We start from the raw sequence: 14,504 nt of genomic DNA on the forward strand, positions 1-14,504 counted from the left end.
GTAAACCATAAGTTTTATGAAGATTTGTATTTTGAATGTCATCGTTCATTAATGAAATAGAATAATGAAGATTTAAAAGTTATAAATAACAAATAATTAAGATTTAAGAATTATAAAATTATGTTTTAAGATATATAATTGAAATCTCTTTATAGTAAGTTTTAACAAACTATTAGAATTAATTTTAGATGTATTTCAATATTTAAAATCATTATTAATTAAATAAGAATTTCACAATACTATAATATTTAATTTTTATTTAAATAAATAGCAATATAATAAAAATTTAGTAAAAAATAGATTAACAAAAAATATAACAAATAAATAAACAAAAAAAATTAGATAACTTAAAATGACAATTATTCTAACGAAATGAAAGAGAGATAATTTGACGCTTTTGCCTAATAATAAAACCTATGAATTATTATTATTCTTAACCGTCCACAAATATTCCATTAAATCATTTCGAAGTGCATGATGAGTTTCATTGTTACGTAAATCCCTGAACTGTTCCATGTACGCTTGGAAATCATATGTCGGTCCATGATGAGTTTCATTGTTACGTAATGCCTAGGACTTCTTGTAACCTTTTTCTAGGACTTCTTGTAACGTTTCTTTTTTTGTAGGGCTTCTTGTAACGTTTTTTTTTTCTAGGAAATCTTGTAATATTTTTTTATTCGAATTAAGCGTTGTAAAAAAGATAATAATCGTTAAAAAACTAGTCGTTAAAAAACTAGCCATTAAAAAATTTAATTGTTAAACTTTTCGTTACGTAAAAAATACACAAACGTAAAAAATACAAAATTTTTTAAATAAATATAAAAAATATGTATATATGTATAATATTTTAATGTATTTTATAAATGTAAATATATATATGGATGGGTGAAAGAGATGTTGAGGCCCACAATTGATTGGTTTTTGTTGGTTTGGAAATTCAAACTTGACTTCTTGGTTTTTGGTATAAACCGCATTCTTCAATGGTTAAGTTGGTTTGAACCAACTTAACTATTGAAGGATCATCGATGATAATTATTTTATTAAGATCGGATATCATCAACAAAACATGTTATTGACAAGATTTAGAATTGTTTGTCGTCACTAACCGAACCCTAACAAGATTTAAATTGTTTGTCATCACTAACCGAACCAAGCGTAGTTTCTCGTTGTAAATATGCGAAAAACAACATAATCATAACCGAACCGAACCAGGTGCCAAAACAAACATCAAAGTTGTTACAAAAGTAACTAGATAAATGTTGTTCACCTCATTGGTGACAAATGTGCCTAAAACTTCCGTCATGCTAGGTAGTAGACTCAGAAGTCGATTCAAGAGGGTGCTAGATAACACGCTGGGGTGAGAAAAAACTGAATAACCTAACATAACCGAAGACCAAAAATTACAGTTCAATTCGGTTAGTAGATACTCACGGTTCAGTTCTGTTATGAGCATATAAACAAGTTTTTCTATAAATAAACATCAACACACCCCACTTTAACTCTTTAAGTTGCATAAATCATCCACAATCACTTCAATTCAAAACAACAATGGTCAATCTACATCTTTAACCACGAACGAGTCACCAGAACAAACCACCTATATACACCCAACGCCCGCATCACAATTGAAAGCTCCCAACAAACCAGACCTTTGATGTCTGCTTCCAGATGTAGTCAAGTTCACCTAACTGCAGGTGATGATTATTGGGCCGTTTTCACCGACTTTTATTGCATATCTGGCAAGAAGTAGCCGTCTTTGGGTTCATATAAGTGCACTGGTCACATGACCACCCACTTGAATCATCAGTCCGGCTTCTGGTTGACCCTTTTGTTTTGCTTGTTCCTGCACCGTTCTTTGAGCTACTTGTTTTGCTTAATGCCTCGTGTGCATCCACATCAGCTAGACCGTTTTCTAGTGCTCTAACTAAGTTCTCAAAGTAGTTGCGCGTGACACTGTTGGAAATTGTCAAATCAAAGCAACAGATATAAGTCAAACCGAGATTATTAGATCATGGCAAAAAGTTAAGCCAGCAAAAAATTAAGCCGACAATTACCTGGTCAAACCGGCTAACTTTGTTCTGAAATTATTAAACTCTTCTTGAGAGCCGTCTTCGTTGAGATAAGTATTTAATTCCTTCTCTGCACACTGATGAAGCCTTTCTAAACCAGCCTCTGCTTCACCTGTCATGACAGATCCCAAAACCGTTAAAAGAAAATATTATAGGATTTAATGTTGTTCACGATGTGGGGATCTATGCATACCTTGTAAGTACTCGAAAAATTGTCTCTTTGCGTGTTCTCGCTCAGGTAGGTAATACCCGTACGCATAGGTCCATTTTAGCACTCGCCTGCATTCAACTATCTGCAGGATAAAACCACACATATTTAAAGTTTAATGCATTCATGTTTAAAGTATAACGCATACAACCACCTAAAACGCTAAAATCATTTTATTCAAAGATTTAAAATATTTATAACAAATATAAAAAAAAGATGGGTAAGATTTTAAAATGTAAGCATACCTGTGACCAAGCTTCTAGAATAAATTTCAATTGTGTCTCAGGTTGGCACTGCTTCTCACTAAGTTTTGCAAGCTGTAAAAAGGACCATATGTTGAATATGTAGCAATTTTAAAAACATCTCAGTCAAAAAAAATATCAACCAAACAATAATATTAAATGTTTTTTAAATACTAAGGTGGAACATGTGTCATGTAAATTGCAATCACATGATGTTTGACTTTATTGATAATATTCTAGAACTATGGTATCATTGAGAGAGTGCCCACTACCCACCTATTGAGAGTTAAGACTTTCTATCCCATAATATCTACTTTTATTATGTAGACCAAATTATGACTAATCTAACATTAAAATACTATCAGTAAAATAAAAAGAATAGCATCAAATGTAAATTTCCTACATATCAATCTAATTAATTATGCACATACTAACAACACCTATTATAGTGAACTAACCGTGATTATTTATTTATACACACACACACACACATCTAGTCGAAGCCTAAGCTGGTAAAAGTTTGTATATCACTCAATTTGACATAGAAACATAGAAAAAAAGCTTATCATGAAAAAGAAAAAAAAAACTAATAGGAAAACAAATCATAATATAAACTGCCAAGAAATCAAGTCTTGAATGAATCAAAAAGTCTTGAAAGAAAGTCTAGTTCTTCAATCCCTAAACTAGAAACATGTAATCACTAATTATACTCGCCGTATTTAGTAATTGGCGTAGTAGAAGATAGACGAATAAAATCTTCTAATTTATATTCAAAGTAATATGCAGCTTCAGGGGCAATAGTAAAAAATGTGCCTGGATTTGTTTCAATCCCTAAACTAGAAACGTGTAATCACTAATTATTATTTAGTAATTGGCGTAGTAGAAGATGGACGAATAAAGTCTTCTAATTTATATTCAAAATAATATGCAGCTTCAGGGGCTATAGTAAAAAATGTGACTGGAATTTGTTGTGTATCCAAAAAAGTTGTTGAAAGTTAGGTTTGCTCAACGAATACTTTCGCCATTTAGTATGGAAATATTTGTGACTTGGTCAACTAGCAAACTTAGGTATTAACTACCTTATCTCTTTAAAAGAAATGGATCTTAAGTTTCTACAGAAAGTTTGCTACTTTATGTGTTCTAGACCTAACAATGGTGAAGAATATACTTCAAATGAGTTGAAAATTTCCTACAGAATCAGGTGCCAAAGAGTGGTCCCTGATGTTACGGATCCAGCAACAAAATAGAGTTCCCTGAGACAAGGGAACCCTTATAGAGATGGCAACATCAATGAGACATTTGGGCCGAGGCTATAACTACATTTGTGTATTTTCTCAACGAATTAGCAAACTCCAACTGAAGCTCTAAATAAGCAAATTGAGTTAACGCCGCAGCTACCATACTTATAGGCAAAGGAAGAAGTCTTTATGTTGACCATTATATGCTAAATAGAAATTCAAGTTCAAAAGCTTGATATATTCTACTCTACTTGTATTCTCTATTGCAAGATGCATAGCTGCAAAGTGCTGCTGTTTTAATCTTCCAAAGTGCAAACAATAAAAGAACGATATATATCAACTTACATGAACTGTTTGCATCTGATTCAGGTCCGCAAGCGCTTTTTGCCTTGACTGCCAATGTCAACATTAAACAAAATATTACATATCAATTTACATAAATCTGCATGTGATAAAACTGCATTCACTTTAACTTGCTATATATATACAGTGAGAATAATAGCATCTAATGGTAAGAAGTCAAACTTCATATATTTACAGATCAACCATGACACAGATATTACAACTATACCCATGTGGTCAAACAAAGAAAATAATACTAATTGACCAAGCAGTGAAACGAGCATACCGATTGGTTCGTAGCCCAGCGTTCGTAATAATGAGTGTATCGCTCTAGAGAATTCTTTGCCATCTCTCTTCTGCGTTCAGATTCATCATACTACAAGTGAAAATGAAGATACAAGATGTCAAGATCAACAGTTGAAATTCAAAAGAAAAATGGAAAATCGTGATTGGTTTGCATTTAAATATGATCAGCTTAATTACAGCTCCTTCTTGCTTTGCAGACTCGTATCGATTGCAAGCATAAAAGCCGCCAGTTCTCTCTCCATGATCTGACCATTGACCAAGACACAACCTACAGGTACAAATATTTTTAGAAAACATAGCATAACTATAATAAAAGTATATAAGCCTGTAGAACAGTTCGTGGACTGTTCAGCAAGAAGTTCGTTTATATACAAGTCTCGTTCATTCATGTATCTTCATGAACTTTCGCTCTTTACAATTTGTTTATGTTCGTTAGTTTACATTTGTTTATGTTCATTCATTAATATATTCATTTAAACTTTTGGCTCGTTACAACTTAATATAAATTTATAGAGTATAAATTTATAGGCCCAACACGTTACTTTTTTTAGCTTTGTTATGTTCGTTCATCTATGACTCTATGTTCACCTATGTTTGTGAACCATTTGTTTATAATGTTAACAGATGAACATAAACGAACACGAACACGTTCATTTTCTTAACGAATGAACGCAAACAAGAAAGCCTTGTTTGTGTTCGATCGCTTATTCGGTTCAAGTTTAACGAACACAAACATGCTCTATTCGTGTTCGTTCGGTTTGTTTAAGTTGTTTACTTCAGTCTACACAATACAAAAAAACAAAATCTTACCAGCAAAATTCATATTTGCAGGGAGGGTTGCAAGTCATGTGCATACAACCTTGATTCTTCTCAATAGGACGTTTACACTTTGGGCAAGGCTTAGAATTAGCTAGAATCCTAATATTCATCACACAAATGTTAATATAACAATATAAAAATATATATCATTCAACAGATATAACATTTACCAATTCATATTTTCGGACTCTGCGCTGTTTTTCCTTATCCACTTGGATACGGTTTCACAGTCCACAGGGCGATGAGCTTCTTCTGTACACTACAATGATAACATTGGATAAAAAAACTGTCATCTATAAAGCAAATACATAAATTAATAAATATATATTTATAAATAAACTTGGCACAAAAACTAACACTCACATTCCAACAAAAGCTGTATGAACAATGGCACGTTACATCATAGTTTCCACTTCCAATTTCAAACTCAATGGCACAGTCACAACCGGGAGCAGGGCACCACTTTGTCTATTAATACGCGCACAAAAAAAAAATCAAATTGCATGAAAGTACATAACTATATGTTTTCAGGGTTTGGCAAATTGTGAATTTCTATAAAATTAAAAAATAAAACAGCCAAACAGCACTTTTTTCGTGAAAAAGGGGTAAGACGTTTTGTGAAATATGAGTATTTAGTCTGTCCAATTAGGTTGAAGAAAAAGGTAAACTAGTAATAATCAAATGCCTGTAAACGAAACGAACGTTCAGTGAGCCGCTTGGCAGGAAGTTTGTTTATTTGAAAACAAAATACATGAACAAAAATTGCATTCATTAATTTAAACAAACAAACATGAACACATGCAGTTTGTTCATTTGTGTTCGTAAGTGTTCGACTACATTCGCTTACCTTCATTTGTGTTGCTCATTTAGGTTCGTTTATGTTCATTTATATATTAATTTAGCAAATTCAGACGCCGCAACCATAGGAGAGAATCTGCATATCGTATGTTTTTGTTTATGTAGAACTGGATTAAAAAATTAGGGATGAGAATCCAAAGAAACTTAAGGGTAATTTTGTTTGTTCGTTTATGTTCGCTCGCTTATGTCCGTGAATCATTCGTTTAGATATATTAATAAACGAACATGAAGACATTCATTTTCTTAATGAACAAACATAAAACAAGAAAATCTGTTTGCTTAAGTGTTCTTGTTCGTTCGTTTGTTCGATAAAGTTGAACAGACGAATGCGGATAAGCTTCATTCGTGTTCGTTTGGTTCATTTACAAGTCTAAAAAATTTCTTTATCCAGACATTAATAATTGATAGTCAGATAAACAGATCCAAAACACAAATTCAAACCACTCCTTAAAGTCTAGCACCTCATCACTTTGCATAATTATTAAAAAATAAAGACATCTAATATTTACCTTCTTATTATCCTCAATATAAGATCTAAGAAGGTAACGCTGATATTTCGTCTTATCTTCATCAGAAGACAGCTTATTCACCATGCCCACACCAACAGCAGCCCCACATGAGGGAGTAGGGCATCTTAATGTCAAACATCCAGGACCATCATTAATAGATGTGCTAATGTAGGCTATAAGAAATATAAGACACAAAAAATCTTTATTCAAGTAGTAACCATATAATGAGACAACTTATAATACAATCAGCATAACTTATCCAACAAATTTGCAGATGCCATGAACATACATGTTTTTGAAAGTGATTATGTGATTTGCAATAATAAAGACCAGCCAACCAATAAACAGAGCCCGGATGTGCTTGTGTTGTTTAAAGTTGTAACTGTCAGGTGTTTTGAGTGTTTCACAGTTGCTATAATTAAAGGATTAACAGATAAACAACTAAAAGAACATTTTTTTTGTGAAGAAAGGTGATGTTTCAAAATGTGAGTCATTTGACTCATAAATAATCCACAATCACTTTATCCAAAGGTTAAAAACTGATTATTGCGGCTTCAAATCTCAATTATTTAGCAAATAAGTTCCAAAATGCAAATCCAAGCACCCCTAAAACAACTGACAAATGATTCCCATGTATCAAAGGAGCAACTTTCTATTAAGTGTGAGACAAACAAATAACCCGAGTCTAAAGACGATGCACTGAGAACCAATTACTTCAAAGAAATAAAGGAAAAGGCAAACCTGTCCAGCATGTATTGCAAAAAGGATGACCACACGCAGCACTGCTAATATTACGAAGTGGATATGATTCAAAGCAGATCCCACAAGGCAGCTTCAAAAGATACAAACATAACAGCATAATTATACAACCTCAGACAATACATAAAAGTATAAAAAATTAAAAACATATAAAATTGAACTAGTTCAACCAACCATACCTCTCCGGCTTTCGGCAGCTTAGTATCTGCCTTATCCAACAACCCAACAGCCTTCCGAACTTTATCTTCATCCGCAAACCACACTTCGTGAACATTGCTAACATTCCTACAAAACACCAAAGTAACTTAACATCAACAACAGCATTAAAATACCAAACTTCTTCATAAGCTTGATCCCCGTACCAGTTATAAGTGCGCAAAAGCATGCACGCGTAATCTCTCGAAACTGACAACACCGAACAAATCGTAGTAATATCCTCCTCTTGGCATTCGCGTATATCATCTTCCTTCAATATAGTATAATTTTTCTAAAACATAAAACAAATCATGTCAACAATTGTTTCCACAATTAATACAATAAATACGCAAAATTGAAATTACATCCACCTGTTGGCGACTAACAATGAAGTCATCGGAATCATCAGAATCATTAGGCAAAAACTCATACCCAGCATCATCATCGTCGTCACTATACATCGCATCACCGCTGTAATAATCCTCCTCATAAGAATCAACATCATTTGCATCGTGCATATCATCCTCCGAATCCATCGTAATAAAAAAACCCTAACAATGTCCAAACCTAGGGTTTTACTTTAGCCGTACGATTGATTATAAACAAATAAATAAATAACACGAATTTGAAGAATCAGTGATCGGTAGCGGTTAATTAGGGGAAATGATTGTGAAATGATTTGTAGGGCTTTGATTAAGAGGATGATGGTCTTCGTAGTGTTGTAAAATCAATAGGATGAATTGAATATGGATTTGACGTTGAATGTTGATTGATTATTGAATGATCGGAAGGTTTAATCGGATCGGGATTTGGTAGTCGGTAGGGTTATCTTTGTGGTATACAATAAACCATGTCAATTTATATTATTACTCTTCGTGTTTTTTCATTTCCATTAAGGGGTGTCATAACTAGGTCTATATCTTATCAAATTTGATTTGATTTGATCGAGGACAGTAATGGTTCTTACGGTGGTACAGAAGATTTTAAGCGACGGTTAACGGTAAAGATTTAAAATTTAGGGATTAATGTACGGAAGATTTTAAGTTCGCTACCTTGGAGATTTAAAATTTAAAAACAAACTAGTGTTTATGTAGTATTTTGTTCCGTTTTTTTATTCATTTGATCGAATAATTTTAACGCATATAGACATATAGGGGTAGAGGTTAAAAGTACAATTTGTTCATATACCATATGAAGTAACTAGTGGGCGACTTAAGGACAGCTTGGAGGGGCTTTGAAGCCCCAAACACCGCCGAGGGGTAGCTTGGGGGGGGGGGGGCTTGGTGAAGATGGCCGGCATGGGGAGGGGTGGTGGGACCCATGTGCTTCTCTCTCTCACACAAGCGCGCACGCACCCGCCCATCCACACACACACGCACGCGCGCGCACACACACACATATATATAATGGGACTTTAAACCGCAACAGGGCTTTATGAAAAAGGGTTTTGAGGTCTCATTTCTTAAATGGCGGTGACGTGAAGAAGCGGGGGAGCCCTCCGTAATGAACAGTCTAAGAGATGTACAACATGTAGTCATACCATTCTATAACATTGTGAATAATTACTATTAGATTGATGAATAAGAAATTATTTCCCGCAATAAATAAATATTTACAGATTATTAAAACTCATAAATCATGGTACAAGTTTTTCTCGGGTATACAAGCAGAAAGACATGAGGGTGGTAGAAGTTCACTTGGTGTGTTCTCTAGAGTTCAAGTGTAGAAGTTGGGTTATCTTCTCTTAGTTGTGTGTATTGTTAAGCTATGAAGTATGGGTAATAAGACCCTCTGTCCGTCGTGGCATCATCCCTCCTTCAAAAGTAAAGGAGAAATACCGTGGCGCCCCCAAATGGTTGCGTGTGAATTGAGGGGAACGAGGGTGGTCACACGGGTCATTCCCTACTCCTTCCAGTGAATTTTTTTTTCTTTTTTTCATTTCTTTATATTATTAAATAATATAATTATGGATAATGATGTAGAATGAGAGAATGAACCATAGCAGGGGTTGAGTGGTGAGATTGAATGATGGAGGAAAAATTGAGTTCGCGGTAAGGCAACGTAGACGCGACAAATAAGGAAGAATGATGAAAATGAACCATAACAAATAGTCTTAAGTTATGGTCAAATACGAGACTCTTAAGTCTTAATGAGTGCTTAATTGCTCTTCAATTCACGCTTGTTTTCTTTCCTACACTATCGTATATCTATGGTTTATTGGTTTTTTCCTCAAGGTAATTGCAGCGATAAGCATAATAACTATAGGGTTAAACATGATTTACCACGTGAAAACATGATGACTTCTTTGGATCGAGTAGATGTTGGTTAGGTTAAACCACCATACATTGACTTCTTTGGTCCTCTGATGGTGATATTTGCTTAAAATGCAAGGTATTTTTCATTACAAGGAAATAAATCAGTAATCTTGTATTCTTCATATAGAGAGTTGTGAACTTCCTCATTTGATTAAATAATCTTTTTTTTTTCTTGGGTTTAGATTTGAAAACTTTTTGTTAAGTAGGATTTCTTTTAGATTTTTGCTCATTTATAGAAGGTTTTTATTTTATTTTTTATAAAAGCGCATTTGTATTATGAGAATTAAAAGTCTTAAATATATTTTGTGACCTTTTTATATTTCTAAACTTCATTTAAACTTGTAAATTTTGATTTATACAAGTTCTAACTTTATAAATTTTGGTTCAGTTGTATGAGAGTCATATACACATAGCACCTAAGTGTTAAAAGACTCAACAACACTCTTTCAGTATGCAAAAAATGCATTCCAAAATTTTTCTTATTTATAAGCATCACTTTGTTTATCAACACTACAAAACTTAGTTTCAACATTTGAATATTACTATAACAATCTCTACGCACTTTAGATTTTAGTTTGAACATTTGATACTAATATAGCTATAAACTTAGTTTCAACATTTGAATACAAATACAACTTAACTTAGTGACAATTTATCTTAATCTCTCGTAGGTAGAGACTACTAACTACACTTCTCGCTAACTAAGGTAGTGATAATCACTCGAAAATACAAGTTGGGCTAAATTTGATGTATTGTTTTTACATACTCTTCACAACATTGGTAGGGACCATCACTCGAAAATACAATATAAAGTGTTTGTGGATTTTACAAGTGCTATAAACATGTACTCTCTTACTAATCTTTGATCCATCTCTTAGTTTAAATATGTTTGTGGAGCATGATATCACTAAGAAAACTACTTCAAATTTGATGGTTTAAGTGTAAACACAAGTTGGGTCAAATGTGGGATGATGGATTGCTTATATAATGTGAAAAAAATACCTTTCAAAATGTTTAGGAACCATTGTGGTTGTTCGGTTCGACCGTGAACGTGATGACATCACTTGTCTTTTTTTTCATGATTTGGTCTCTTTTTTTATTTTCTTATTTTTGAGTTTTACAAGCATGTCTCTAATCACTTGACTCATGAATAACATCTTATAAAGCATCAAATGATACCACTTATTTGATAAGTGACTTCAAACATTTGACTCATGTTTTAGGGTTAAAAATTGTGCCAAAACTAAAACGATTTAAGTACCGATATCTATTAATTGTGAAATTTGCCTTATCTCACAAACGAGCACTATTCATCATTTGTCTAAATCTTCTTGCATATGACTCGAGAGGTATCATGCACAAAGGATATTTCTTCTCACGTGTTATCTTTAACATGGGTAAGTATTCTCATCATCGTCTTTTTTTTTCTCTTTTTTTTATAAATAGTCCCAACATATTTGATTTGTTAAATAAAGTTCTATCTATATATAAGTTTTTTGATTTTATAAAACTTGTTTTTAGGTGGTCATTTTAAACATCGAATTTTTATAAAAATATCCTCATTAACCCAATCTACCTATTATAATAAAGTAAAATAAATGGAGATACTTGTCATGTTTTGATTAATTCTTACAATTTTTTCCCTCCAAAACTAATATACTCTAATATATGTAATAAATCAATAATTATTCACTTTCCTTTTACACTATATTTATATAATATCTATATATTTTTATAAATATAAATATAAATATTAACATATTATTTTACTATATATTTCAAAATACTTGGTGATTTCCAAAAATCAACAACAAATCATGTTTCTCAAATGAAAATTGTTTTGGTTTTTTTGTGGAAGTTAAATTTGATTTTATGGGTCAAAAGTTGGTAAATAGATTGTTTGTTACAATTTAACTACATTTAGGTCAAATTTTGTTACGGGTCAAAAATGAAAATTTTGGGTATTTTTAAAAGTTTGAGAATGCAAAATAGATTTGTCGTCAAATTTGTTATGGGTTCAAAGTGTTGACTTTAAAATATCAAAAGTATGAAAGTTAGAATTTTAAACATGATTCGGGTTTCAAGTTTATTTTTAAGGGCATTTTTTGAAATAATCAAAAGGTTCGGGATTTGGTAAATTGACTAACTTTCCCTTAATTATTAAAACTTAAGAAAAGATGCGAACACTTTCGACATGCCACCCCTTATCAATGCTTCTAACTTTTATCAAATTTCAAATATTCATGTCAACATTAATTTTTCCTTCAATGATGATCAGAACGTTGTATGGGAAGCATGTCATGCAAAACTATGATAAAAAAAACAAAATATTCACAAAATTGAATGGGTTAACATGTTATTTTTTATGTTGTCATTATGACAAAGTCGATAAGCCCTCTGAAGCTTATCAAAATATTTTTTATGGTGTGGCTCAGAAAAACATAGTTCTTGAAGAACATCCATTGTTACAATTTAATATCCTACTTTCTTTTGATGGGTGGTAAATTGATAAATATATCAATAAAGGTAACGCGTCTTTTGTATTTAGTCTGAGTGGTTAGAACTATTATCGTATGAGAAGTCTTATTTTCAAAATTGGTTCATAACCAAAATTCTTTCAATTATACATATATGACACCGAGAATGAATTTTTCAATAGAAAGAAGCATTACGGGTACGATTTTGCACGGACATTTTTTTATTAAGTTCATTAAAAAAAAACCATTTTGTGATATAAATAAAATCAAGTTATGTACACACTGTATAGATACAAGCATAAATGTAATACATTTTTTTTCATATACGCCATGTAATTATTTGTTTTACTTATAATTTTATAATTTGAATTATCCCGTGTGTAACACGGGCTCTAAAACTAGTATTTTTATAAACTTCAATTACTTTATATTATTTTAGTCTAGTTTATGAAATATGTTTATACTTTTAACAATATAAGAGCATTTTCAATCCATTCTTCATATACATTTCTAAAATTACCATAAAAATCGATACATTTCCTCTCCAATTTTCAATAAAATAATGTTTTGTATACATTTATCATTACCCTTTTTATTTTCTTCACTCACAGACACTTAAAAAATATTAAAAAATTTTAGAATAGAAACATTGTTTCTCCAAATTTAACAATAAACTATAAATTTTTCTTTCTATTCTACTCACAAACACTTAAAACTATACTTTAAAAATTAAATAATACACTTACGTAAATTCAAGAACCGATTGAAAATGCTTTAACTACATTTCGGGTTGTTCAAATAGTGCACGTACTCAAGGGGCCTATGACACGTCTACCTCGTATTATTTTTCCCGCCGACAGCTAATATCAACAACCAATCGTAAGCTGGCGCGTGTGTAACTTTAACTTTGAAGAAAAAAAAGGGTGCTAAATGCGCTAACGTTGTGGCGCATAAATTACACATTTACACCGTTTGTACTTTGTACCGAACCCTGTTGATGAAGACACATGGAATAATAAAGTTCGTAACATGAGACTTTGGATGTAGATTAGGATAATGTTACGGTCGGTTACATACACACAAATGCCACGTGTGTTTCTGAACACAGTTAGACAAAATATTGTAATAATGAAAAATAAGACGATATTTATTGTAAAATATTAAAGAGTTGATTTCTATAAACAATTAAACATAACGAGAACTTAAAGAAACATAAGAGTATTCAGAGTGGGTTCTTCAAATTATGTGAAGAAGTTCTCCATAATTTAGAGATGGTAAAAGTGGTTGTAAGAAGAAGAGAGAAAATATTATTGTTTATGGTTAAATTTGGATTAAACGCACTGTTCACCTCTATAATTTTATAATGTTTTTTTAAGTGGTTGTGAATAAAGGAGATAGAAAAGGTAATGATAAAAGTACAAAAATATATTATTTAATTGAAAATGAAAGAGAAAATATAGTGTTTTTAGTGTAATTATAGAGATGAAGATGGAGAATTGACTGAGAATGCTCTAAATTAAGTTAAATGAATAAACGTAAACAAATACTCACAAACAAATATAAACGAACAAGATGTATACTGATGTTCATTCGTTTTATTAAATGTAAAAAAAAATTGTTTATGTTCGTTTTTCAAACTAAATAAACACAAAAAAAAAATTAGTTCATGTTCATTTTTTAAGCTAAATAAACGAAAAGATTTGATTGTGCTTGTTATTCAAGCTAAATAACAAAAAAAATTGTTCATTTTCGTTTTTTAAGCTAATAAACAAAAAAAAATAAAAAAAATTGATGATTGTTTTTTAAGCTAAGTAAACGAAAAAATTTGTTTATATTCGTTATTCAAGCTTAATAAACAAAAAACTTTGTTCATGTTTGTTATTTAAGCTAAATGAGACGGATGAGCGGTACCTCTTTAGTTACCGAATAAAGGGTTATATTGTCACACCCCGACCAATGAAGGCGGAAACATCGAGGCGCGACATGATTGCTCATTGCACAATGACACTATAAAGTTAAAATATTTAAACAACTCATTTAAATTCATATCATCATAAATAACACAACAATTGTTTATACAAAATGCAAATAGATAGATAAACAAATAACTTGTTCTTTTATTTTCTAATATCCTAAAGCCAAGATAATAAGTTTCTTCAAGTAATCC

The 14,504-nt window shown here is 31.7% G+C and overlaps 1 protein-coding gene across 1 annotated transcript; it reads right to left on the reverse strand.

Annotated features, from left to right (window-relative positions):
- Positions 1 to 1,481: 1,481 nt before the first annotated feature.
- Positions 1,482 to 8,118, reverse strand: LOC143577520 (putative E3 ubiquitin-protein ligase ARI8). The gene is made up of 15 exons (XM_077061333.1): positions 7,917 to 8,118; positions 7,713 to 7,837; positions 7,530 to 7,635; positions 7,333 to 7,423; positions 6,592 to 6,764; positions 5,588 to 5,692; positions 5,395 to 5,483; positions 5,216 to 5,323; positions 4,583 to 4,673; positions 4,386 to 4,475; positions 4,103 to 4,150; positions 2,523 to 2,594; positions 2,263 to 2,362; positions 2,055 to 2,181; positions 1,482 to 1,953 (listed from the first exon to the last, which is right to left on the reverse strand). Exons 1-15 carry the CDS (start codon positions 8,079 to 8,081, stop codon positions 1,716 to 1,718), a joined length of 1,728 nt encoding a protein of 575 aa, XP_076917448.1. The 5' UTR covers positions 8,082 to 8,118; the 3' UTR covers positions 1,482 to 1,715.
- Between the last annotated feature and the right edge of the window lie 6,386 nt (positions 8,119 to 14,504).

The sequence above is a fragment of the Bidens hawaiensis genome, unplaced genomic scaffold, assembly GCF_021521415.1.
Source record: "Bidens hawaiensis isolate Kalapana, Puna unplaced genomic scaffold, B.hawaiensis_p1.1 tig00001461_1, whole genome shotgun sequence".
NCBI classification, from domain to species: Eukaryota; Viridiplantae; Streptophyta; class Magnoliopsida; order Asterales; family Asteraceae; genus Bidens; species Bidens hawaiensis.